This window comes from Balaenoptera ricei, chromosome 1 (assembly GCF_028023285.1).
Source record: "Balaenoptera ricei isolate mBalRic1 chromosome 1, mBalRic1.hap2, whole genome shotgun sequence".
In the NCBI taxonomy this organism is placed as follows: Eukaryota; Metazoa; Chordata; class Mammalia; order Artiodactyla; family Balaenopteridae; genus Balaenoptera; species Balaenoptera ricei.
This window is the reverse complement of record NC_082639.1, coordinates 48,337,305-48,363,030: the sequence shown is the minus strand read 5'-3', so window position 1 is coordinate 48,363,030 and position 25,726 is coordinate 48,337,305. Positions and strand designations below refer to the sequence as shown.

Below are 25,726 nucleotides of genomic sequence, written 5' to 3'. Positions count from 1 at the left end.
AGGATTAATCCCACTCACTCCTAGAAATATACATTTCACCCCTTCCTGGTCCAGGAAGTCAAAAGCTTTGCATGGGGGCTAATCTTTCCTGTATCTTAAATATGTGAGTCTATTTCTATGTCAGGGTCTCTGAAATCCAGTGTCATAAATGCGTGCTGACAGGAAATGTTGGATGGCTAGAGAGTTAGGAAGGTTTCAGGAAAGAGGGTACAACTTGGGCAAAGCCTTGAAGGATGAGCAGGATTTGAACAGGCAAATGAGGCATGGAAGCACTTCTGGGCAGATCACTGGGGTCCTGGCTCCTGAGTCCATACAGCCTTTACTTAGCAGCACTCAGACCTGGTTAATTTCTCATCCGTTTCTCATCAATTTCCCTCTCAAAGACATTGGGGGAAGGGGGACAGGTAGTCTCCCTTTCTGCCAGCTGACTGACCATGCTGTCACGTTCTTTAGACAAATACCCTGGCCTCTCTGGGAATGTCAAAAATGCACATTCCTAAGTGGGGAAGAAAGTGTCTGCATTCATTATTTAGTGCTTTTTGCACTCTGTTAGCCTTTGGACATGATCTAGTTCCACAGTGGGGCATTCACAGCCTGCTGAAGGGCCCATTTCAGACCCTTTTATGCCCCACAGCACTGAACTTGGTTGAGACTTACCGTGAAGGTCACACTGTTTCAACGACACAGGCCTAAATCTTAGTACGACTTATGCCGTTTTTGCTTGAGAAATACTCTGCGCTTTTCTTCTCCCCTCCGCTTACGCCCTCATGTAATATTCTTTGAGCTGAAAAAGATCTTTTATCCTTCACCTTTGGAATTGCCCAGTTTAAAAGCCTTTTATGTAGTTGTATTAGGCATAAAAGACTTTCTAATTATTGGTAATAATGAGCCAGTGAATTCTAGCTGAACTTTTTTTGGCCTTCCAAAGAGAGATTCTGAAAAGTTTGGCATCGTGGTAAATAGGAAGGACACAGATTGTCAAATGGATACGTTGACCTCTACATTAATTTCTTTTTGGTGAAACACGGATTCAGAAATTGAAAGGAACGATCAGACCTCCCTGAGGTTCTTTCCTCCCTTTGTCAATCACTTCGACTTCCTGAGACTTTTTTCGCTGGGCTGCAAAGCGGAAAGTATGACCATCTGCTACCAACATCTCAGGCCTTTCGTGAGACTCACGCGGCAATGTGAAAGCATTTCCTGTGATAAGGAGGGGTCGCTTTTATGAGACGCTGTGGAAGTAAAGGTTGAGGGATGGTATGTATTAGTTGCTTCTGTTTATTTTATGTGCTGTCCTATGATGAAGAGAAAGGCTCAAGTTTAATGACAAGAGAGGGCAAAACTGGGCTCAAGATGAGAAAGGAATTTCAGACCATCTGAGCTGATTTTCAGAAGAAGGGACAGCCTCTCAGAGTAGCGAGCTCTATGCCCCTAGGAGTATTCAAGCAGCAGATAAATGGTTCTATAAGGGAATCCTTGTACTGTAAAGGTGACTATAGTGGTGGACCTCAGAATCATTCATCTCCTCTGGCACTCCATTTGCCCCTATGTACTTAACTCATCGTCTTGCTGCCAGAGGCTCAGCTGCCAAGCCGTGTACCCCACAGGCCCCGTTCGTATCTTCATTATTATCACCTGGCTGTAAAGGAGCACACCCTGAAGTACCCAGCAATAAGTTATGGGCTGGCCCTGTGAAGTTAGTGCTCTGGATGGGAAGAAGTTTACCAAGTATTACAATCAAGTCATATCACTGAGCAAGCATTGGGCACAGAGTAGGTGCTTAAAAAATTGTTCCTCCTTAGTTTCCTTCTAGAGAGCTTGAAATCAGGGCTCTAGATCTGTCTGTATCCTGAAAAGGAGCCAGGCTGGGAGAAACTGATAAACATCCCTGATGATCGGATATGAAGTCCAGGCCTCCATTCAGTTTCTTCCTTTGTTTTATGATGCCAGGACAGTAGCCATATGTACCGTATCGAAAGCTAACGTAGCTGTGGGAAAAAGCAGGCAGACCCCACTGAGCATCTGCTCTGTGCCACGGACAGCCTAGGCTCTGGTCTCGGCTCATCTCCTTCAGTAATCACGACCCTGCGAGGAGGCAGCTGTCATTTACACGCAAGGAGTCTGAGGCTTCGAGAGGTCCCATAACTTACCCACGATCACAGAGTCAGAATTGGAACCCTACGTTGTTTTGACTCAGGCACCCACACAATTTCCACTAAAATATACTGCCTTTAGAATTAAAGAAAATGCGAAGTCCTCCATCTCCTGGTCAGAATCACCTGACCATCACCTGCTCAGAATTAGTACTCAGGCCTCAGTTCCCATCTCACATCACTCATTGTTTTTGAGCACTTAGAGCTCCGGAGGCCCAACACTCCCTGCCTGGCTGTGAACACCTCCCTCGACCTCTAGACTGAATTCTCTGAGGGTGTGGCCGTGTCTAAGCCATTCCTGCACCCTCACTCTGCCTGGCACCCTTTCTTCATCCTGATGTTGAAAAGATATTTTTGAATGTTAAGGAGCACATCCCAATGAAAGCCACCCACCTCCGAAGCTCAGAAAGCTGTCCGTTTTGCCACCCCCTCCCCCAACCCTCCAAATTCCTTGTGTTTTTCTACGAGACCCCTGTCCCCCAACAATCAGCATCTGCTTGGTTTTCCTTGCCCTAGATTTATTTCCATTTCTCTGTGGGAAGAGGCAATCCATTCATGTGAAGAATTTCAAGAATTCTCTGGACAACTCTTCCCTACACCCCCGTCCCCCATCGTTCATGGCAAATAAAATTTCATTCACAATTTAGCAGTTAGTTTTTCCTTTAGTTTGAAATCTGGATCAAGATGTTGCCTAATTGGCTTAAATCTAATCTGAGCATTTGTCAGTTTCACTTCCTCATTAAGCACCACATTGTAGAGAAATTATAATGATCACAACACAGTTAACATAGGTGTCACAAGGGAGGATATCATCCCGAAGTGAGGGAAAGGAATCTGAATCTGTGTATTCCCACAAATGAAAGAGAAGCTTGCCTCTTCTGATGTTTCTTGGGTGGACTTTCTTTTAGCTGTACTTAAAAATTTTCCTGGGATAGAATCCTAAATTTCTAGAATCTTAGAGTTAATAGGAACATTAAGAGATGCTATCTAGTTTAGCCTTCCCACCAAAGCAAGAATCCCCCAAAGTTTGTGATAAGTGCAGATGAACATCTCTGACTCTTGGGTTTCAATTCACATACCTGCAGTGACAGACCTTCATTACTTTTATAATCCCAGCCATCTGGTTGCTACAAAGCCCTTTTTTATTTATTTATTTTTTGGAGTTCCTTACAACTTCTATTCACTTATTTATTCATTCACTCATCCATTTAGCAAATATTTACTCAGAGCCTCCTACCTACCAGACAGTGTTCTATTCCCTAGAGATATAAAGATGAATAAGACCAGCTGCTTAAGAATCTTAATGGTCTCAAGAAGAAGATAGACATATAAAAATAATTACAATCAGTATAATCAAGGTTGTGAAAGGCTGTGTCCAAGATGCTATGGGAGCAGAGTGGAGGGGCAGTAAACTTTGCCTGAGTGGGTTTAGCGAGGTCTTCACCCAAGGGATAGAGTTTAGGTATAATCTTAAAAGATGATGGGAGTTTGGCACTGGAGAACGGGTGGAACAGTATTCAGGAAGAGGGAACTGAATGTTTAAAAGCACTGAAATGTGGAAAAGCCTCACGTATGCCAGGGGCTGATGAGCAGTCTGGGATGGCAGGACCACAGGATGCCTTCATGGGAAAGGAGACAAGGATACCAAGGGAAGCCGGCCCCGGGGAGCAAAGGGCCTGAAATGTGGTGCTGAGAAGCTGGGACTTGTGGGGAGGCCACTGTTGCTTTCAGGTGGTGGAGTGACACTGTTGGAGTTGTATTTTTCAACATCGCTCTGGTGGCCTGTGGCCGGTGGCTTGGCAGGCGGGGAGGAGACCGTCATGTGGCTAGTGGTGTTACCTATGTGTCTCTGTCAGGAAAACAGAGCCCACACCAGGCAGTTTAATAAAGGGAAATGAACATGCGGAACTAGTTACCAAGGTGTTAGAAAAGCTGAAAAGCCAAATGGGAAACAGTGGGCCAACCCAGATGAGTCACAGTTGGAAGTTGCTACTAGAGTGATCCCTAGCACTAAAAGGACAAAGGAAGGCAGTGGTGTGGGCAGAGCCCAGGAGCTGGGGCTGCCGTCAGGCACTGGGACCACAGAGGGAGCTGCCCGGTGGGAGCCGAGACCGTAGTGAAAGGGGCTGTGTGGTGGAAACCGTGGAGAGACTCAGCCATTGCAACAATACTGCCCAAAGAGGGCTTCCCTGGTGGTGCAGTGGTTGAGGGTCTGCCTGCCAATGCAGGGGACACGGGTTCGAGCCCTGGTCTGGGAAGATCCCACATGCCGCGGAGCAACTAGGCCCGTGAGCCACAATTACTGAGCCTGCGCGTCTGGAGCCTGTGCTCCGCAACAAGAGAGGCCGCGACAGTGAGAGGCCCGCGCACCGCGATGAAGAGTGGCCCCCGCTCACCGCAACTGGAAAAGGCCCTCGCACAGAAACGAAGACCCAACACAGCCAAAAATAAATATAAATAAGTAAATAAATTTATTAAAAAAAAAAAATACTGCCCAAAGACAGCAGGGAAGAAATTCACTGTTTCTCCCTCCCCCCCACCATCCAGTTTCTGACCCCTGCCTCCTGTTGGTCAAATTTAAGTGGAGATGGATTGGCAAGGGAGCCTGGGCAATGTAGTTTACAGGGATAAGCCACTGTCATTCAGCACAGAGCAGGGAAAGGCAAGAATGGTTCTGAGGGCAAAGCAGTGAGGGGTAGGCAACTGAGGACCACTGTGGGTGGGTCTGGACTGAGGGTGAGACCCTGCAGACAAGAGAAAGGGGGTAGGTAAGGGAGACGTGTACATTTGAGTGGATGACAAGGGTAGATCCGGAAGGTCTCATGGATGTGGAGGGTGAGACAAACACAAGCTACGTCCAAGGTGGCAAACTGCGAGGTCAGGTAACCAGGGAATCTGAACCAAACTCCCTGACTCCTCTCCCATAGCTCTGTCATTTACAAACATGCTGTTTTATCGCTCTGACTTCTAAGAATGTTTGTACATCAGCCCTTCCATTCGCTGTCTTCAGGTTCTTGCCAAAGACAGTAGTAATCCCTCTCATCTTCTTCTCTGTTCTCAGTCCCTGACTCACGTTGGGGCCGGGTCACATTGTCGCCTTGAATGATATCTGGCTTTCTCTCCCAGGGCTGTAAATGAGGGCTCTCATGAATGGAATCAGACAGAGTTGTAGACAGCTCACTGTTAGTCATTCCCGAAACTTGTTTCCCATAGATGCAAATATGGAGGAGATAAGTGTCAGCAGTTGTCTGGTGCTTTGCGTGCTCAGTTGTGTGTTGGCAAAAATCACATCTGGATAAAACAATGATCACTCCACTCCTCTGCTAAAATACCTACCACTGGTTTCCTGGAGGGATGGTCTTCAAGCTTTTGATAAAACCCAGAAATCTTTATTTGAATGAAATGTGCCCAGTAGCCATCTATACAAATAGATGAAAGAGAAGATGTGGTTGGAACCCCAAGGCCCATCCGCCTGGAAGCCCCCTCCCCTCCTCTCTCTGAAGGACAGAAGGTTCTAGAAGGGAAGAGATGCAGAGAGGGTAGTGTGAGAACCACTGTCAAAGGAACCCACAGTTAGTTCCGTGGGTGGGAGAAGTTGGGCCGGTAGACGGGAGCTCCTTCACATGTCTTCCCAACAAGGCTTTGTTATTCGATGATCAAATTCTGAATGCAGATCGGGAGTCTGGTCTTTGGGAGGCAGTAACAGCAGAAAGAGCGCAAAATGTGAAGTAATTCAGAGCTTTACACTTTTTGTGTGTGTGTGTGTGTGTGTGTGTGGTGAAGGAACGTGCAGTATTTATTGCACAGAGCCCAGCAAGGAATCCAGGCAGCTAGTGCTTCAAAGACCTGAACTCCCTGATGGCTTTCGGGGAAAGGTTTTAAAAGACAGGGTGAGGGAGGGAGATCGTGGGGTATGTGATCAGCTGGTGGACATTCTTCTGATTGGTTGGTGGTGAGGTAATAGGGAGTCAACATCATCAGCCTTTTGGTTTCAACCAGTCTGTGGTCTAAGGGCTGTGGGCAGCATATGTGTCTTCCACCTGGTGGGGGTCTCAGTATCTGCAAAACACAGAGCTTTACACTTCTTAACTGTGTGACTCCAGGCAAGGTGCTTTATCTTTTGGATTCTTCTTAGTGACCAGTTAACAGTGTGGGGAGAGCTATTTCGCTGGGTTCCTGTGAGGATTAAATACGAGAACAGATGTGATCGCTGTCATGTTTGCCCGGAGTAGGTACTCAGTACCTGGTAGGCAACATGGGATGGCACTTAAAAGGGTGAACCTTGAAGACTGACTACTTAGGCTTGAAAAATGTCTCCCTCCATTACCAGCCACGTAACCTTGGGTGGGTTATTTAAACTTCTCTGCGTCTCGGTGTGTTCGCTTGTAACACGAGGATAATGACTATTGTCCTACCTCATGGAGTTCTTTTGAGGACTTGAATAAGGTAACGCATGGAAAACATTTAGAACAGCACCTGACATATAGTAAGTACCCAGTAAGTGTTAGCCATAGTCATTATCATGAGCTATTCTATGAACAAAGGACTGTACCCAGTATTTCAAGAAATATGACGATGAGTAAGACCTGGCTCAACCTCTAGGGTGCTTTTAGTGTCCCTGGGGGCAGTAAGGGGCTGGAGTGCCTTCAGTTCTCCCTGCCCGAGCAGTAATGCCAACAAGATCAAGTTTAACAGGGGACGGGGCTGAACCTGCAGGGGAGTGCCAGGGCTGTGGGGTGAAGAAAGCAAACAGCTGTGACTACCACATGTTGAGCACCGCCAAGCAAGGGCCCGTGGAAGGCACTTAACGCCCTGCGTCAAGACATTCCCATATAACCCTAAGATGTAGGTCTCTTCTCTACGGTAAAGGCGGTTGAAGATAAGAGAAGTTAAATCAGCACAGCCGGAAGAGGCATCACTAAGAATCCAATCCAGCTCTCTCTGACCCTGAAGCTAGGGTGACCTAGTTTATCATCCAAACTGGGTCGCTTTTGAAACGGAAAGGGGGGTTGCTATTAATAATTACGTGAGGACAGTAGGCAGGAATGGGAGTGATCTTAGGCAGACCAGGGTGCAGGTCCATGCTACCCAAGCACAGTGAATGCTCTTCCCACTGGGTCCAGCTGTCTCTAAGACCAGAACGCAGTGAGAGTTCAAACAGAAGAGAGGCGCTCTCTATCCATTTTGTTCCTGAAACTCTTTGCCAATCACGCTACCTGTGCTAAAGCAAAGACAGTACTGTCCCCAACATACAGGTGCCCCAATGCACGCCTGCTCCTTCAGTGGGCATAAACCACATTCCTTGGAGCTCTGTGACATGGTAAGAAAATGGGATTCAGGGCTATCTGTTAACTGCTGCTGCTATGAGTCTATCCTTATTCCTCTACTACAGATCATTAACATTTACAGAACTTTAACTACAGCAACTCTAATGAGCAGAGCTGTAATATATAGTTTCCCCATAAACATCCATTGAGGCTGACACTCATTCTCTCCCGGTACAGTAATTCAGCATTTCTAGATAAGTCATCGTGTTGAGGCTCTTCCTTTCTCCCTTAACTGCTGTTATTAGCGGTCGCAGAAGAATAATGAACAAACTCCAGTTGTAAAAAAGGAGAAAGTGATAAATAAATGATCATGGAGAAAAAAAATATGTAGATCAGTGACAGTCCCAACCTAAAGTGTAAAACCCTCGTTACAAGAAACAAGTATTTGCAGAGCACTTACTGGGGGCCAGGGAGTGTGTGCATTGCTTGGCAAGCTGTATCTAGTTCAGTGATTCCCAGAAACCGTATTGCCTAACAGTCATTGGTGACACTTTTAAAAACACAACTTCCTCGGCCCCCACCCCTATAGATCTACTTTTGTAAGGCTTGCATATATTTATATATAAAGGGAGATTGACAAAGTTCCCCCAGTGGATTCCAACACTCCACTACGTTTATCTAGTTCAGTTAACATGACAACTATTATTTTCTCCATTTTGTGAATGAGAAGATTGAGGTTGGGTTGCTAAGGGGAGACGGAAGTAAAGTCTGATATGCAGGGTGAGGCCCTTGCTTCTCCACTTGTGCATAAAGAATGGCTCCATGTTAAGGTGACATTCACTCTCACTTGTTACACCACTTTTCCCCCTCTCCACCTCCCATTTTTCTACCTATCACAGAGTCCTGTCAGCATGCCATCATGTTTCTTTTCAGCAGCTTAGCAGCTGCCTTATCTCCAGTATTACCCTGTTTCCCACCATTGTGTGCCGTCAACATGGTGCTCTGGTTTTCTCCCCCTTTCCTGTGTTTGTAATCTCGTAGCCTTGTCTCTTTGTCTGTCTCTAGGCTGTTGTTTCCACTGTCACCTCAGAAGTCCTAGCCCCCTTACCCCTGTCATCATTGTAGGGATAACACTTGCAGTGTGATTGGGCCGTGGTCCTCCAGAGAGGATGGCTGTGGACTTGGCAGGGACTTGAACTACCCACTGTGGCTGCTCCTTCCAGAACCCTTACTTCTCACCCTCATCGTAAAACACACACTGTCTCACGCCTTTTGTTCTCCTCACCCTAGCATAATTCTTAAGAGTACGTACTTCAAAGCTCACCCACTTAGGTGAAAATCTTAGCTCTGCCATTTACTAGCTGTGTGACCTTGGGCAAGTTCATTGACCCTTCTGTGCCTCAGTTCCCTCCTCTGAAAATGAGGATAGCAATAACACCTACATTTGTCATGGTAATTAAATGAGTTATTATACGAAAGCACCTTAGAATCATGGCTGGTTCCTACAGAGGAACTTCCATCTAAGTATCAGCTATTACGATTATCATCCTGCTTGACCCCTGCTTGGCCAAGAAGGGATGAGGTCTTAATATTACTATTTAGCTCATTCCTTTCTCTTTAGACCAGAATGGACTGTTTAGGGTATGTTCTAGAGATAGAATCAGCATTTCTTAGAATGATTGGACGTCAGGGTGTGGGAGAGAGAGGGATCAAGAGTAACTTGTACATTTGGGGACTTGATGGATCTAGCAAAGCCAGAAATAATGATCTCAACCACTTGTGATATAAGCAGAGATACTGATTAAATTAAAAAGGTCTTTCATAGGACTTAGCAAGGATGCAGGTAAAGAGGGTCTCTGCTCGTGGGATCTGTATGAGATCTCATTGAATATGCCATCCTGTAGCCCTAGCCCCATTGTCTCCAGAGTTGGGGTGTCCAGCACCAGAGAACAAACAGGAAAAGAAGGCAGAGACCAGAGCACAGGTGTCAAAGTGACAAACGTGGTGTTCCCTTGACCCTATAGTAGTATGCACAAAGTGCCCCTTTTGTTTTAATTTTATAGTTTCTGCAATACTGGAAGGTACCTCCTAGAACTAGCCTCTGGTCACATGCATTTTTCTGTTCAAGCATTCTTTCCTTCCTCCTTCCACAAATATGGTCTAGTGTCCATCGTATGTCACGCACAGACACAGGTGCTATACAAGTCAGACCAGGTCCCGTCCCTTGCACAGCTCACGGTTCATGGGAGAAGGCTGCCAACAAGCAAGTAAACAGGCACGCAGAGCACAAAACCCAACAGGAAAATGTGACAAGAGCTGGGAGCTGGGACTGTATGTAGGTAAATAGAGGAGGTCTCTAGGGACATGACACCTGAGCCAAGATCTGAATTACGAGAAGAAACCAACCAGGTGGAGAGTAGGATCAGGACAGGGAAAGACAAGGGCAAAGGCCTTGGGGCAGGAGTGTTCTAGGGGTCCACCAGGAACACGGAGAAGACTGGTGTTGGCCAGAGTGTGGTGGGAAAGGGGAGCGTGGTGGCCGATGAGCTCAGACTCAGAGGCAGCAGCCGAGCATGGACAGTAGTAGAGGTAACGGTAAGGAGTTTGGATTTTATCCCAAGTGTAACAGAAGACGGTGGAGGGTTTGCATCAGGGCAGTGAACCTGATCTGATCATTTTTTTTTAAATTAATTAATTAATTAATTTATTTTTGGCTGTGTTGGGTCTTCGTTTCTGTGCGAGGGCTTTCTCTAGTTGCGGCAAGTGGGGGGCCACTCTTCATCGCGGTGCACGGGCCTCTCACTATCGCGGCCTCTCTTGTTGTGGAGCACAGGCTCCAGACGCGCAGGCTCAGTAGTTGTGGCGCACGGGCTTAGTTGCTCCGCGGCATGTGGGATCTTCCCAGACCAGGGCTCAAACCCGCGTCCCCTGCATTGGCAGGCAGATTCTCAGCCACTGCGCCACCAGGGAAGCCCCTGATCTGATAATTTTAAAATATCACTCTGGCTGCTGTGCGGGAGATGAACTTAAGGGGGAAAGTGTTAGAAGCAGCAGTCCAGGCAAAAGAGAGTGCTGCCGAGGAGAAGGAGAGGGGCAGGCAGAGCTGGGGTACGTCCTAGAGATAGAATCAGAATTTCTCTAAAGAATGATTGGCTGTCAGGGTGTGGGAGAGAGAGGGATGGAGAATAACTTTTACTCTTGGAGATTTGAGCATCTAGGCCTGAGTTGGTAGCCTTTACAGAAATCAGAAGACAAGGGAAGAACAGGTTTGGGGAGATCAAAAATTCTTTGGACCTGTTAAGTTTGAGTCTGAACAGTATGGGATACAATCATTTCATCATTTGCTGGGGACAATGGTTAGGCCAGGTATTGGCTGGACTTCGAGTAGTGAGGAACGTCGGAGATTGACTGCCATGCTCGAGCCGCTGATGGGTCTCGCTAATGGGAAGGACTTGAATCCAGAAGAAAATGCCATCCAGATATTAGAAGAGCTAGAAGAATAGCATATTCCTGTTCTTATAACTTTTTCTGGAACATCCCCCTCGTATTTCTTTGAAATTAGAGCCAGAGTCATTTACTCTGATTGCAAAGTCTCATTAGGTCAAATGACAGTGGATGCGACATCCTTTTTGGAGTTTACGATAGCAAATGCCATGTCTCTGTGAGTGAGCGAGTGTGTGTGTGTACGCACACACGTGTGCATACACACACGTGCACACACATACATGCTGAGCATTTGAAAACACCATAAGGACTACCATGCCCTCTGCCTTGTAAATCATGCTATCACCAAGTTTCTTTCTGTTCAGTTTTCTGTTCTCTTGTATATGCAAGTTCATCCATTTACTCTTTCTGTTTTTTAAAATCTGTCAGTTCAATGTAGTTTCTTTTTGTGTGCTAGCCCCTGGGCTATTTAGACATTAGGAATACAAAGATGAATAAGATACAGTTTCCCATACAAGGAACTTAGTGTCACGAGGTCATAGTCTGTAGTAGAGAAGAGAGAAAGCAATCAACCATTATAACTGGACATGTGTGATGCCCAGAGGAGGATCATCTAGGCCATCCTGAGGGCCTTAGAGGAAGGCTTGGGACAGGTGACTAGACCCAAGTCTCCAGGGTCTCCTGATGAACAAGGATGGGAAGGGCAGCCCATCACAAGGAGTAGCTTGTACCAAGGCCTGAGAGGGTAAGGAATATAGTGAGAGACCTGGTAAGAGGGCAGGTGAAATCATGACACAAAGTTACAAACTATTTATAGGTTGGATAATCAATCTGAGACATGTATAGATAATGCTCTCGCAGCTTTCCTCTGACTTCAAACTTATAGGCTGCCTTCCAAGTCTAGACTGTTGGTGAACATCACCTCTCTTGATCCTTGGGATTCTGTGAAGGAGACATTTCTCTTGCTGTCTTACATCTGAGCAAGCTGAGCTTTCCTTGGGGCCTGAGTTTCCTTGTTGTAAATTGTGAGCTGGGTTTCTCTGCTCTTACTTCTTTTTGCCTCCTCTCAGTCTGTTCACCCATGAGGGGAATTGTGATGGAAATAAAGGAACTAGACTAGGAGTTGGGAACTTGGGGTTTCATCCCAGCTCGGCCCCTAACATTATGATGATTTTGAAAAACTTGAAAGCCTCAGTTTCTTCATCTGAAAAAAATATAGGGTTGAGTTGTGTTAGAGATCTCTATAGCCTCTTCTAATTTTACTCCTCTGCAATTCTGCAATTCATAAAACTTTCAAAAATGCCATCAAATAGATCTATAAAATCATCATAGTATTCTGAAAGGATACTCCACTGAATCGTTGACCCACTAATGGAGGTCTTACTACATGTCAGGCACTGTACTAATTAAGCTATTACCTCAAATCTTATACAGGGAAATCTTCAGTCTTGTGAGGTGGACAGTTCCCTAATTTTACAATAAAGAAAAATTCAAGAGATGGGTAAACTAGTCAAATTCCAGTCGCATGAAAACAGAATTCTTGTTTTGGTCATTTGCAGTGGAGCTGGCTTCAGTCCTGTGAATGGCATTGCAGCAGTGAAAGTGGTCCATGCGCTGTGAAAATCCTCAGTGCGGTACCCCTGTCATAACTCTCCTCTTGCTCTGACCTGAATGGGCATCCTCCCATTTCCCTCACTTGACTGTTACAGCTCAGAGAAGGAACAGCACCCTGGTGCTCACAATATTGGTCCAGTGTAGGCGTTCAAGGAGAGTTTATTAATTATGAAATGAATGCCTTGAGAGCTGAATCCAGGAACGAAGGAGTAAGGAAATGAATGCCTAAGATATAAAATCTGCATTCTTCCAGCGAAGAAAAGAAAAAGCATTTTACAGGGAACGGCTGTCAGAGCAGCAGGCAGAGCCCTCCATGACTATTTTTTCCTCTGCTGTGACATCTCTCCATTTGTTATTTGCTCTGATTTGCTCTGCCTTCAGCCTGAGCCTCTGCTGCTCTCGCTTGATTTCAACTCCATCCAATATTTCTTGTTACCGTTTGGGTGCCATCTGGACCGCAGGAGTAGCCTCTCCAAGAGCGACACAGCAGCGGAGAAAGAGCTGACGGCCTGTCTGAGAGCCCCCCTGCCCGCCCCCCCAGGAGTGTGCTGAGAGCCTGTCATCCTGCTGACAGGAGCCAATTTCACTTTCCTGTGATTCTAATTCACCCCTTTTCAAAGTACTGAACTGGCGCCAAATCTTGTTAGGAGTTTTTGAAAAATCCTTGAGTTTTGCTAATGTGGAACTAGAATAATGGATTTTTTTAAAAAAGAGATGGGGTAAAGGAAGAGAGAATGAAAAACAAATAATTATAAACTTCGGGAAATCATTCCCATTTGGTTTCTCGTTGTCGCTGTTATGTTTAGACCTGGGCAGGTGCATTTATTCTGTTGACAGCCAGTAAAGTAGCCAAGCTATCTTGCAACCTGCACCTTCCCCCACAAAGGATCCACAGCAACGAAGGTCCCCCCGCTTTCTAAAATCCTCCTTGTCACACGTCAGAGATCTGGGATGAAGTCATGGGTTGGGGCTGAGATCAAGAGCCCAGGAAGCTTCCACGAGTATCAGAGCATGAAGTCATCCCCCAGGGCTTCTAGAGAAGCTCCATGGTAGACTGGTGTTTTCAGCATTTCTTCTTCATCCCCATCACTGGCCTCATGTGGGCTCTCACCAGATTATCATCTCTCTCTTTATAAGCACTGCCTTGTGACAACAGTATTGATACCATCAAAATCCCCAGCACCAGTCTTGCCACTGTCTCAAAATGTCTGACCCCTCAGGATGGGATCGGATACTAGCAGTAGTAACCACAGGCGTGAATCATGTCATCACTCTGAACTACGCCCTACATACTACAGGCTTCATGTGAGTCATCTCATTTATGACACCAATCATGTGATAATTCCCTGTTTTCTCCTCTGTCTCCCTCACGCCATGTAAGGACAAGGACTGTGTCTTACGAAGATGCTGAGTTAATTGATGTGGAGGGACTGGGTGGGGGGTTATCACGGCTTATGACCGCCGTCGGTGTCACCACCGCTGCCCTCCCCCCCAACACGGACACCATCATTTCCTGGGCATGACCACCAGCATCTCCTTCCCTTTATCACTGTTGCTGAGATCAGACTTACTTAGATCTTAGTATCTTATCGCATAATCGGTAGCAGCCTACAAATTGCACCTCCAGCCCCATCCTTAGGTGTACTTTCAAGAAAATAAGGGATGTGTTTTAGAAAATCCAGGTGTGAAAACATAGAGCTGCCCACTGAGTTCTGAAACAGGTGTAAGGAAGACAGTGGAGAAGAGAAGGGTGTGGGGTAGATGGAATGAACAGTGGGGCTGATGGACTTCAGAACGGTCCAGCCTTGCCAGGGTTCAAGTTTGGGGAAAAGGTGCAGGAGCAGAAACCTGCTGTGACCAATGTCTGCCCTATGAAAATCACGTCACACGTTTAGCTTCTCTTCCAGGTGACTTTGTTCCTTCCCTGGACCAGTGTTTCCCAAACTTTTGCCATGGCCTGGAACCCGCCTACCCTCACTTACCAAGCATATAATCCCATGGCTTTCCTTTCCTTTCTTCTTCCTTTCTTTCCTCCCTATCTCTCTCTTCATTTCCTCTCTCGCTCTGTCTCTTTCCCAGCCATCTCTCCCTCATCCCGTCTTCCTCCCTCCTCCCCATCCCTGTTCCTCCCCCTCCCTTCCTCCCTCCCATCCTTCCTTCCCTTTCTGTACTTTTGGAAAGGGAACTGACATCCTTCGAGAAATTTTACTCCATCAGTTGCTGTGCTAATTCTTTGCATGTACATCCACCTTCTCACCACTTCTTCTCAGCGAGCCCATGTTGTAAGCATTATTATTCCTATTTCTTGAGGAGAAAACTGAGGCTCAGAACGAGGAAGGAATTCATCCGAGGAAACACCAATGAAAGTAGAAGCTTGAACTGAAAGCCGCTGTTGGAGTATAGTTGATTTACAATGTTGTGTCAGTTTCAGGTGTACGGCAAAGTGATTCAGTTATGCATATACATATATCCATTCTTTTTCAGATTCTTTTCCCATATAGGTTATTACAGAATATTGTGTTCCCTGTGCTATACAGTAGGCCCTTGTCGATTATCTATTTTATATATAGTAGTGTGTTATGTTACACCCAAGCTCCTAATTTATCCCCCTCCCCACGTTTCCCCTTTGGTAACCATAAGTTTGTTTTCAAAGTCTGTGAGTCTGCTTCTGTTTTGTAAATAAGTTCATTTGTATTACATTTTTTTAGATTCCACATATAACTGTTATCATATGATATTTGTCTCTCTCTGTCTGGCTTACTTCACTTAGTATGATAATCTCTAGGTCCATCCATGTTGCTGCAAATGGCATTATTTCATTCTTTTCATGGCTGAGTAATATTCCATTGTATATATGTACATTCCTCTGTCGATGGTCATTTAGTTTGCTTCCATGTCTTGTGAAAGCTGCTGTTTCTAATATTCCTCTTCCCACTTCCCCACCCTGCCTCTCCTAAAAACATCAAATTTCTCACTTTAAAAGCATCCATTGTTTCCAAATGCAAGCACATTGGTATTCTTGACCTGATTAAAGTTGGGAAGCTCAAGACTCCAGAGTCAGAGTCCTCAGCCACAGCTGCCCTTGTTCATTCACGTTAGCACAGGCCAGTCAACCTGGCCTCCTCACCTTCATGCAAGGAGTCTACCTTTCTCATGCCCCTGAATAAAGCACCAGCAAATTCCTTTTACCGCCAGTCTCCATTCTGACTCTCTTCTTGCATGTTAACAAAGGCCATTTCAACCTAAATATCCATTGATGGCTGAATGGATAAAGAAAATGTGGTATATACATACAGTGGCATATTATTTAGCCCTGAAAAAGAAGTCTATCCTTGCTTATGTGACAACTTGGCTGAACCTTGAGGACATTATGCTGTGTGAAATGAGCCAATCACAGAAAGGCAAATACTGCAGGATACTGCTTTTATGAGGTCCATAAAGTAGTCAAACGCATAGAAGCAGAGAGTAGAATGTTCGTTGCCAGGAGCTGGGGGAGAGGGAGGTGGGGAGGTGCTATTTAATTGGTATAAAGTTTGTTATGCAAGAAGATTAAGTCCTAGAGATTGTGCCTACAGTTAACAATACTGTGTTGTACACTGTAAAATGTGTTAAGAAGATAGATCTCATGTCGTGTTCTTACCACAATAAAAAAAATGGGGAAAATGGAGGCAGTTTTAAGGACCAGCTTCATTTTAGGAAGTTGGATGTAAATATTTCATTGTCCCAGGGATTAGCAGATATATTACACTTGTGTGCACTTCAAGGGAAGATGTAACTTTCATTATAAGATCTAAGCATTTCCCTCCGCCCTCTAGCCTTCCAGACAACCTTTAGGACCCTCCTAAAATGGTAGCTGGCAGAGGAGGGCAATTAACTGCTAAAATGCAGCCCAACTTTGAGTAGTTAGGGGCAACTTCTCAGTCATTACAGGGACAAATCCACAAAGCAGCACAAATTCCTCTGTTATATCAAGCCCTTGAGGCCAGCAAGACCACTGAGCCCCAAATCCCAGTAGGCTGGGACATTTTGGCCTTAAAGGGGATTCCATTCTGTTGGAATGATGATGAGGTTTCTCGGATTTCCACTTGAAATCCATTAAAGGAATCTTAACTTCCTTTAAAAAAAAACCCACCAACATCTGGGTCTGGCTTAGCCCAGGCAATGACAAAACTTACATCCAGAAGAAGGCTGCTGTTTTTGCAAACTGAATTTGATTTCATGGTACTGTCTAGACATAGCAAAGAATTCAGTTGTCCCATACAACCCTTCTGGTCAATGCAAAGGTAGGATAGTCTTTAAAAGAATAGAAGAGACTATATAAGGAAGGAATATGTCTAGTGTTTAGAAAGAACCCAGTCAGCTGAAGTTTTTTGTTTTGTTGTTTAATATCTATTGTCTAGAGCTTAGCTCTCCAGTACAGTAGCCGCTGGTCACATGTGGCTATTTAAAATGAAATCAATTAAAACTAAATAAAATTTAAAATGCAATTCATTTGTCACACAAGCCATATTTGAAGTGCTCGATAGCTACGTGTAGCCACTGGCTACCATGTTGGAAGGGCAGGTGTACAACTTTTCATCATCACAGAAAGTTCTGTTGGACAGTGCGGCTCTTGGGAGAAATCATTTATTAACATCACATTTTCTGCTCTGCATCTCAACTCCCCACCCCCCACCCTTTGTTCTTCAGTTACCAAACAGGGCTTTTCCTGTTTTCCTCTGCAGAGAAGTAGGAAAGTGGCTATTTACTCCTGGCTAACAGTGAGAGAGCATAAACTCCTAGATACCCCAGAGGGCATTAGTCTTCATTAGCACGTGTCTTCATTGTTAGATCACTCACCAGGCAACAGCACCTGCGTCCAAATGCCTGGAATCACTAGGTGCGTTAATAGTACCCACCTTGGTGCAGTTACAAATCACTTAAGTTAATCCATTCCTCCTGAGCTTTCTAAATGGATAATTGAATTCATTCTTCTGCAGCATCAGCTTGGGTTCTGAGTTGAGATCTCCGTGCCTTGTGCCCTCCCTGCCCCACTCATGTCCCACCCCCATGCGAGAATGATTATATATCCTGGCTCTGCTCTGAGCTTCAAGAGAGCAAGGACCATGCATTATTCATCTTTGTTATCTCCAGTGCCTAGTCAGGACACAGCAAGTGGAAAGCACCCAGTGAATGTTTGTTGAAGAAATTAGTTAATCAATTATGTAATCAATCAAGATGCCTTCAGTTTTCCCAGTAGGACTTTCACTAATTATTCCTACAGAGAGTTCATTCCCCAACACAGTGATTCACAAGTCTGGCTGCCTGTTAGAATCACCTGGGGAGCTTTTAGAACCTACTGATGCCAGGACCCCACCCCAGACCAGTAGAATCCGAGTCTTAGATGCAGGGCTCAGGCATGCGAAGTTTTGTAAAAGCTGCCCCAGAGGATTACATTGTGCAGCCAGGGGTGAGAACCACTGCAGGTTTCTTATTTGGCAGCCATAAATAAGTTTTCATCCTTTTTAACGTGTTCACACCAAGTCCCATCTCATCCACTCACTTTTGCTGCAAGAGTAACATGAGTCTGGTCTTAAGAGTTACCTTATTCAGCTATGGGACAATAGTAGTGTCCCCAGTGCTCCAAAGACATTATGGGAAAGTAAACTCCCTGTGGAAGCTTTATTTCAATGTCTTAATGACGATTCAGGCTAGAACTGTATTAAAACAACCCAAGAGAATCTCTTCCTTTAAATCCTCACTGGTAATTGCAATCATTGTTGCTTTTGTTGTGGTCATCCATGTACAATGCTTGGTGTCAGTCTATTTATCTCTTGTAAAAAAAAAAAAAAAAAAAATCCTCACTGGAAGTTCAAGTTGTGAGTAAATTGGATTGTCATATTGGGTTTTGTTTATTTTTTTATACAGCAGATTCTTATTAGTTATCTATTTTATACATATTAGTGTATATATGTCAATCCCAATCTCCCAGTTCATCCCACCATCACCACTCCCCACCCCGCTTTACCCCCTTGGTGTCCATACATGTGTTCTCTACATCTATGTCTCTATTTCTGCCTTGCAAACCAGTTCATCTGTGCCATTTTTCTAGATTCCACATATATGCCTTAATATACGATATATATTTTTCTCTTTCTGACTTACTTCACTCTGTATGACAGTCTCTAGGTCCATCCATGTCTCTACAAATGACCCAATTTCGTTCTTTTTTATGGCTAATATTCCATTGTATATATGTACCACATCTTCTTTATCCATTTGTCTGTCGATGGGCATTTAGGTTGCTTCCATGACCTGGCTATTGTAAACAGTGCTGCAATGAACATTGGGGTGCATGAGTCTTTTGAACTATGGTTTTCTCAGGGTATATGCCTAGTAGTAGGATTGCTGGGTCATATTGTAATTCTATTTTTAGTTTTTGAAGGACCCTCCATACCGTTCTCCATAGTGGCTGTATCAATTTACATTCCCACCAAAAGTGCAAGAGGGTTCCCTTTTCTTCACACCCTCTCCAGCATTTGTTGTTTGTAGATTTTCTGATGATGCCCATTCTAACTGGTGTGAGGAGATACCTCATTGTAGTTTTGATTTGCATTTCTCTAATAATTAGTGATGTTGAGCAGCTTTTCATGTGCCTCTTGGCCATCTGTATGTCTTCTTTGGAGAAATGTCTATTTAGGTCTTTTGCCCATTTTTGGAGTGGGTTGTTTGTTTTTTTAATATTGAGCTGCATGAGCTATTTATATATTTTGGAGATTAATTCTTTGTCTGTTGATTCGTTTGCAAATATTTTCTCCCATTCTGAGGGTTGTCTTTTCATCTTGTTTATAGTTTCCTTTGGTGTGCAAAAGCTTTTAAGTTTCATTAGGTCCCATTTGTTTATTTTTGTTTTTATTTCCATTACTCTAGAAAGTGGGTCAAAAAAGGTCTTGCTGTGATTTATGTCAAAGAGTATTCTTCCTATGTTTTCCTCTAAGAGTTTTATAGTGTCCTGTCTTACATTTAGGTCTTTAATCCATTTTGAGTTTATTTTTGTGTGTGGTGTTAGGGAGTGTTCTAATTTCATTCTTTTACATGTAACTGCCCAGTTTTCCCAGCACCACTTATTGAAGAGACTGTCTTTTTTCCATTGTATATCCTTGCCTTCTTTGTCATAGATTAGTTGACCATAGGTGTGTGGGTTTATCTCTGGGCTTTCTATCCTGTTCCATTGATCTATATTTCTGTTTTTGTGCCAGTACCATATTGTCTGGATTACTGTAGCTTTGTAGTGTAGTCTGAAGTCAGGGAGTCTGATTCCTCATATTGAATTTTTAAAAGCAGAATACCAAGCTGCATGCATGCCATGATAGTAACTGTAAGAAATATATCTAATAAGGGGGAAAAAAAGACTTGAAGATAAATGAACAAAAACTCTAGTAGTATTTGTGGGTAAAGCAGGAGAAGGGGATGCAGGGAGACTAGGGAATGGGTTCCAGGTTCTGCCCATGAGAATCAATTGAGAGAAAGTGCACTGGCTGGAGGGGTCTCCCACTGGGTGTCTGAAGTGCCCTGGGTGTTACTGAAGGTTACCCCAGGTGGGAGGAAGGAACTCCAAGAAGTGACTGAGCCAAGATCAAAACAGGAGGGTAACCACAAGCTCCAGGTACAAAGGGTATAGATGGGAGGATGCTCAGGTAAGACTGTAGACAGAAGAGAGGAGAGGGAGAAGGTGGGGTCAATAGTGGACTGAGGGGTTCAGGACTAAGGCCAGGAAGTGTTGGGCATCCTTTTTCACAGGGTCTGGTCCATGCTCTCAAGTGGGGGTGATTTCTAAAGAGGGGCTTCCCGCAAGATGTTTTTTTCTTCTTCTTCTATCTTTTTCCAAATATCATATAGTAATAGTTTCTTAACATTAAAAAATGTGTTCCTGTGCATTGCAAAACAGAGCCAAAAGAAATAGGATGAGAAGATCTTAATGATAGTTCTGATTTATTAAACATCTCTATGTGCCAAACACCAGCCAAAACATTGCACACACATCTCAGTTAACCCTCTCCATAAACCTGAGATGATGTTATCATTATCATCCCCACTTTGAAGATGAGAAAACCGGGGCTCACGGACTTGTCCAGGGTCACACAGCCAGCACGGGGCACAGCCATGATTCAGTCTGTATTTGTGTGACTCCAGAGAGATGCATTTGCTCTCACGTCCGGACCCATCTCCGTCTGAATTTATGGAAATCGCCTCCTCACGCCCCAGCCCCACCCCTCACCAAAGGCCCCCTCTTCTGTCACCAGCAAAGTGACGGACTCACACTCTTGCTGGCTATCCTCACACATTTTCATTATATGGTGGGGCTTTTATGAGACTCTCCCACCAGCTGTTTTTCAAATTTATTTAATTCATCCATCATGCTCTGAAGCCATTTGCTTTTTTATATTGGACAGATGTAATGAGATTTTGGACACTAAAAAATGTTTTTATTAAAAGTTATGACCCAGAGCTAGTTGGTAGGGGCTGTGCCATAAATCCTTAGAAGTGTGAGATTTATAAAGGATGTAGCAACATAACCTTAACCTTTCAGGCCACACTGTAGGTTACAGGATCACTTAGACTAATATTGTCTCCCTGTCTCTGGCCAAATAATAATAATAATAATAATTATTATTATTATTATTATTATTATTATTATTATTATTATTATTATTTAAGTGGTTATCTGATGTGGTCCTTCCTCCTCTTCTCTTGGCCACTCTTGACTCCTGGCGAGCCAGGGCCTGGTGGGAGCAGGTGGTTGATGACGGAATTTGCTGGTGTCTGGCCTGAAGGCTCTGCCGTGGTAGGTACGGGCATGTGGGTTTTCCTGCTCTGCGACCCTGTAACTGGGGCTAAGTGATGTACAGTCACGTTTGCTACAGTCAGAGTGAAAGTGATCATGGCTGGTGGTTTCTCCACTCCTCCATGGCCAACAGGAAGCTCTCCTCAAAATTTGGAAACAATGCATTTCTGTTCAAGCATAATAACTCCAATTTAATGTCAATATTTCAGATTTATATTAATGTTACACTGCTTGGAAGTCACCCAAAGTGTAATTAGCTTGGAAATGTAGACCAAAACATGGGCATTAAAAATATATGTATATAGGGACTTCCCTGGCGGTCCAGTGGTAAAGAATCCGCCTTCCAATGCTGGGGACACGGGTTCGATCCCTGGTCAGGGAAATAAGATCCCACATGCTGCAACTAAGCCCACGCGCCACAACTACTGAGCTCGCTCGCCGCAATGAGCGAGCCCGAGTGCTGCAAACTACAGAGCCCACGCGCTCTGGACCCCGCACCACAACTAGAGAAGAGAAAACCTATGCGCCACAACTAGAGAGAAGCCCGCGCTGCAATGAAGATTCCACCTGCCGCAACTAAGACCCGATGCAGCCAAGAAAGAAAGAAAGAGAGGGAGGGAGGGAGGGAGGGAAAAAGAAAAAAATACATGTGTATATATAGAGATGTTATACATACTAATATGTATTAATGTTGTGACTTTGTTAAATTAACATTTGTTAAGTAAAGCCCTGGGGTGTTGTCGGATGGTGATCCAGGGTTCAACAAAAGACCACCAGGGAATTGAAATAGAGAAGTTTATTACTCTCAGTTCTGGAGGAAGGGGCATGAGGGGAGGTCAGGGCAGGATGCAGGCAGAGAGCAAGGCAGGACCTGGGGCACTTGCCGTTATTAGGGTTCCTAGCCTGAGGCCGGATTGGTCAATTCAAACAAAAAAGAGCAGGGTTTTGGTAAGTGTCAAAAGAATCTTATCTAAGGGGTACATAAAGGAAGGCCCTGGGAGGCTGGGGAGAGTGTGATCATAAGGGCTGTTAGGATGGTCATATCAGGAACTGACATTTATTTGTGACTCTGTGGGTTGTTATCTAGGGCCTGCCTCACTGGAGAGGCTAGTGTCAGTTCAAGGCCCGTGCAGGCTGCTTGGCCACACAAAGTGGATACTTAGGCAGCAATATTATGGAGCGGTTTAGCAAAGCTCTCAACAGTTATAAACAACAAAATAAAAAATTATCAAAACAATTAGGTTTGGTCAACTGCCAGCTATTCTTCGCAGCGTGCATTTGTTCATACATTTTCAAGCCCGATCCCCTGTGATCTGCTAGGGATTCAAGAACAAATGCATCGTGGTCCCTGCTTCAGGAAGTTCACCGTGTAGTGGGCACAAGCGATGCGCCCTTGCTCTCAGAGGATGGTTTTCAGCCTAGGGGACCAAGGAAAGCTTCGTGGAGGAGGTGGCCTTTCAACTGGGTTTGAGGAATTGGGTGAGCTTTGGGCTTGCAAGGCTGAGAAGAGCATTTCAAGCAGAAAAGGCCGCACACACAAAGGCACTTATAAAACCTGCTGTTCACAGACTGCTCCAAGGGTTAAGTTTGGCGGAAACACATGATAACCCTTTTTCTTTTTAAAGCAAAAATCTCAAGGGTAAACATCATGCTCTTATCTGCTTCCACTGTTGAGACTGACCGAGTCAGGTCTGTAATTTCCGGAAGATGGACTTTAAACTTACAAACTCCCCATTGCTTGTATTTCCTCGTCAGGCCTGTGTTTTATCATATGCTGGGAGCATATTCTAGAGTTTTCACAGTACGTTGGCAACAGCTCCCACCTTCTGAGACCACGGGAGTGTAAACCATAGATACCGTCATCATTAAGCTCATAAATCCATGTCATTTGTATGTCATTCACTTCATCCTCATTCATCATCCCTTACACTTTCAGAACGGCTGTGCGTTTGAAGATTTTGAAGAACGGTTTGCAGCGGCGACCCCTGTAAGTGTGAGAGGGCCCAGCCCGATTAACTGTTTCATGTCATTGTCCCATCGCTCATTTCACACTCGTAAGTCATGCCTTCTGGTTACAGAACAGAAACCTGCCAGTGGACTCTGATGAGATTTTTGAGGCAACAAAGGTAAGGCGTCCAGGCTCTTGTGAAATGAGGGTTGTTCTGGTCATTCTCATCCATTTCATGCATCCTCACCCGCCTGCGGGAATGGCAGGTGCTCTGCTCTGCTCCGGTGCCTGCCTATCCTAATGTTCACAGGAGACTCCTGGTGGGCCCCGCGATGAAGGAAGAGTAGGAGCACGGGTATGTGTGTGTGCACGCTTGCGCGCATGAGAGAGAGAGAGAGAGAGAGGGTGTGTGTTGGAGAGGACGTGACACCCCTTCATTTCATTCAACAAATATTTTTCAATCTCCTGACGTGTCCTAGGTGTTCTGATAGATGCTAGAGATGCAGTAGAGAGGAAGACACAACCCCTATTCTCAGGGAGCTCTAAGTATAACACAGTGCGACATTGCATAGCATAGGAGAGGATAGGGTGGGGTCAGTAGAGAAGGGTAGGGTAGGGGAGCGTAGCGTAGTGTAGTATAATGTAGTATAGTGGGGATTCAGACATGTACACAGGACGTGCTCAGTGCACCTGGGGAGATAAAAACCAGGCAAGGCTGCTAGTTGGTCGGTATAGCCTGGAATAGGTGTACTGGTTTGCAGCCAGTGTTTATTCAGATTGGTTAATACATAGGCCAGTGAATGTTGTCACCCCTGAGTACAGGGCATTTGGGAAGCCTCTGGGACAGGGGTTCTCAATCTGGGCTGCCAATTAGAATCACCTTGAGAGTTTTTAAAGTTTCAGTTACTAGACTGTACCTCAAACCAACTAATTCAGAACCTCAAGGGGTGGGAACCTGGCATCCATATTTTTCCCTTATGTACACCCAAGGCTGACAACCACTGTTCTAAGAGTCTCACATAAGCTGTTTGGGGCAGTGGGATTTGGGGTACAAATTGAGTTAGGAAACACTTCCCAGGAAGAAATAAAGTCCTCTAATCTGTGTCCTGGAGGATGGGTGGGAAAGGCACTGGGGGAGGGAATGAGTGTTCTAGGTCAGAGGAGGAACGTGTGCAAAGGCCCTGAGGCAGCCCCTCCTTTCGTGAGCCCCGGTGCTTCTCTCCTCCGTAACGCTGCCCTGATTGTGTCTAGAGGTCTGTCTTCCCATTGAACAGGCAGCTCATGAGACTCAGAACAGGAACTTGCCTTACTCATCCGTGTATCCCCTGCTCTTGGCACAGTAGCTGATGCACAGTAGGGGCTACATACTTGTCCTGAACGAAGGAGTACCTGATGTCAAAACAGGAGTGGGTCTGTGTGAATATGTCCTGGGGGTCAGTCAAGGATACCTCTGCCTTCATCAGTGGCACTTTCAGAACTTCTCTACAGGAGGGACCTAGGAGTCTAGTTGCAGTGGGCTAGCTGAAAGAAGGACCAGGGGTCTAATCCTGAAAGAGGTTGTACAGCACTCCAGATGTTACTGGAAAACCATCATTTGTTCATATCAAAGGATGGCTTGTGGGGGAAGGGGACAGGCCTGATGGAGACACTGAGGGGCTCCCCCCTCAACAGCCAAGCTCCTCCTCAACCCCTTCACTGGCCTTGGCAGCTTCCAGGGTCACTCTGCTTACCCTGGAGGAGGACGCCCAGGGCCTAAAGAAGGGGCAGAATCTGCCATCAACAGCCATGTCTCTACCTGAAGACATCCGAAGGGCCAGGAATGGGAAGGCGAGGAGGAATCTGGAGCTGACCTTGGAGATGACTTCTTCAGATGGATGTGTGTCATGGCAGGACTCGTGGGGACCCTGGCTTCTGGGTAGAGAATATTGTGGGGCTGGACTTCTACCTTGAAGGAAGGCTAACTAGGGCTTGGTAAAGGGACCAATGGATAAACAAGATGCTGGCTGGTCTGTGGGTCAAGCCCAGCTCCTTTTAGCTGACCAATCAGAGGCAAGTTACTTAACCTCCAGACCTCTGTTATAGCTTATCTGCAAGCTAGAGAGAGTGAGAGAGATTCCTGGGCTGCTGACTTCACGGGGCTCAGGGAGCGTCCAACATGATCATACTGTATCAGAAAATGCGTTGTAAACTATAAAGTGCTTTACAAATGTGAATGGTTAGTTTTATTCTCATGAGGCCGTTAAAGTGATTAATTACAACAATATTATCAGATGGAACATGACTTATTAAGTTACAAATAAAACGACTAGGGTTAACTTGGGGAGAGGGCCTGTGAAAATAGATATTATTCCAGATTCTCAATCACATATGGTTATTAGAATTATTTTTCATTTTATGGCCTAAGAATCCCCTTTTTCTATAAAATTTAATTAACTCAAGGTTCTATTTAAGCAGCAAATCCAATGGAATGAAATAC

The 25,726-nt window shown here is 45.0% G+C and overlaps 1 protein-coding gene across 3 annotated transcripts in view; it reads left to right on the top strand.

The window, feature by feature from the left end:
• Positions 1-25,726, top strand: part of DAB1 (DAB adaptor protein 1) — a 419,282-nt gene that overhangs the window by 363,364 nt on the left and 30,192 nt on the right. For 2 of the 3 annotated variants that reach the window (XM_059898809.1, XM_059898792.1), the window contains exons 8-9: positions 23,239-23,289; positions 23,381-23,428. In XM_059898809.1, the coding sequence (XP_059754792.1) occupies positions 23,239-23,289; positions 23,381-23,428 (99 nt within the window). The remainder of the gene's footprint in view (positions 1-23,238; positions 23,290-23,380; positions 23,429-25,726) is intronic. The other variant, XM_059898802.1, reaches the window with a different exon arrangement.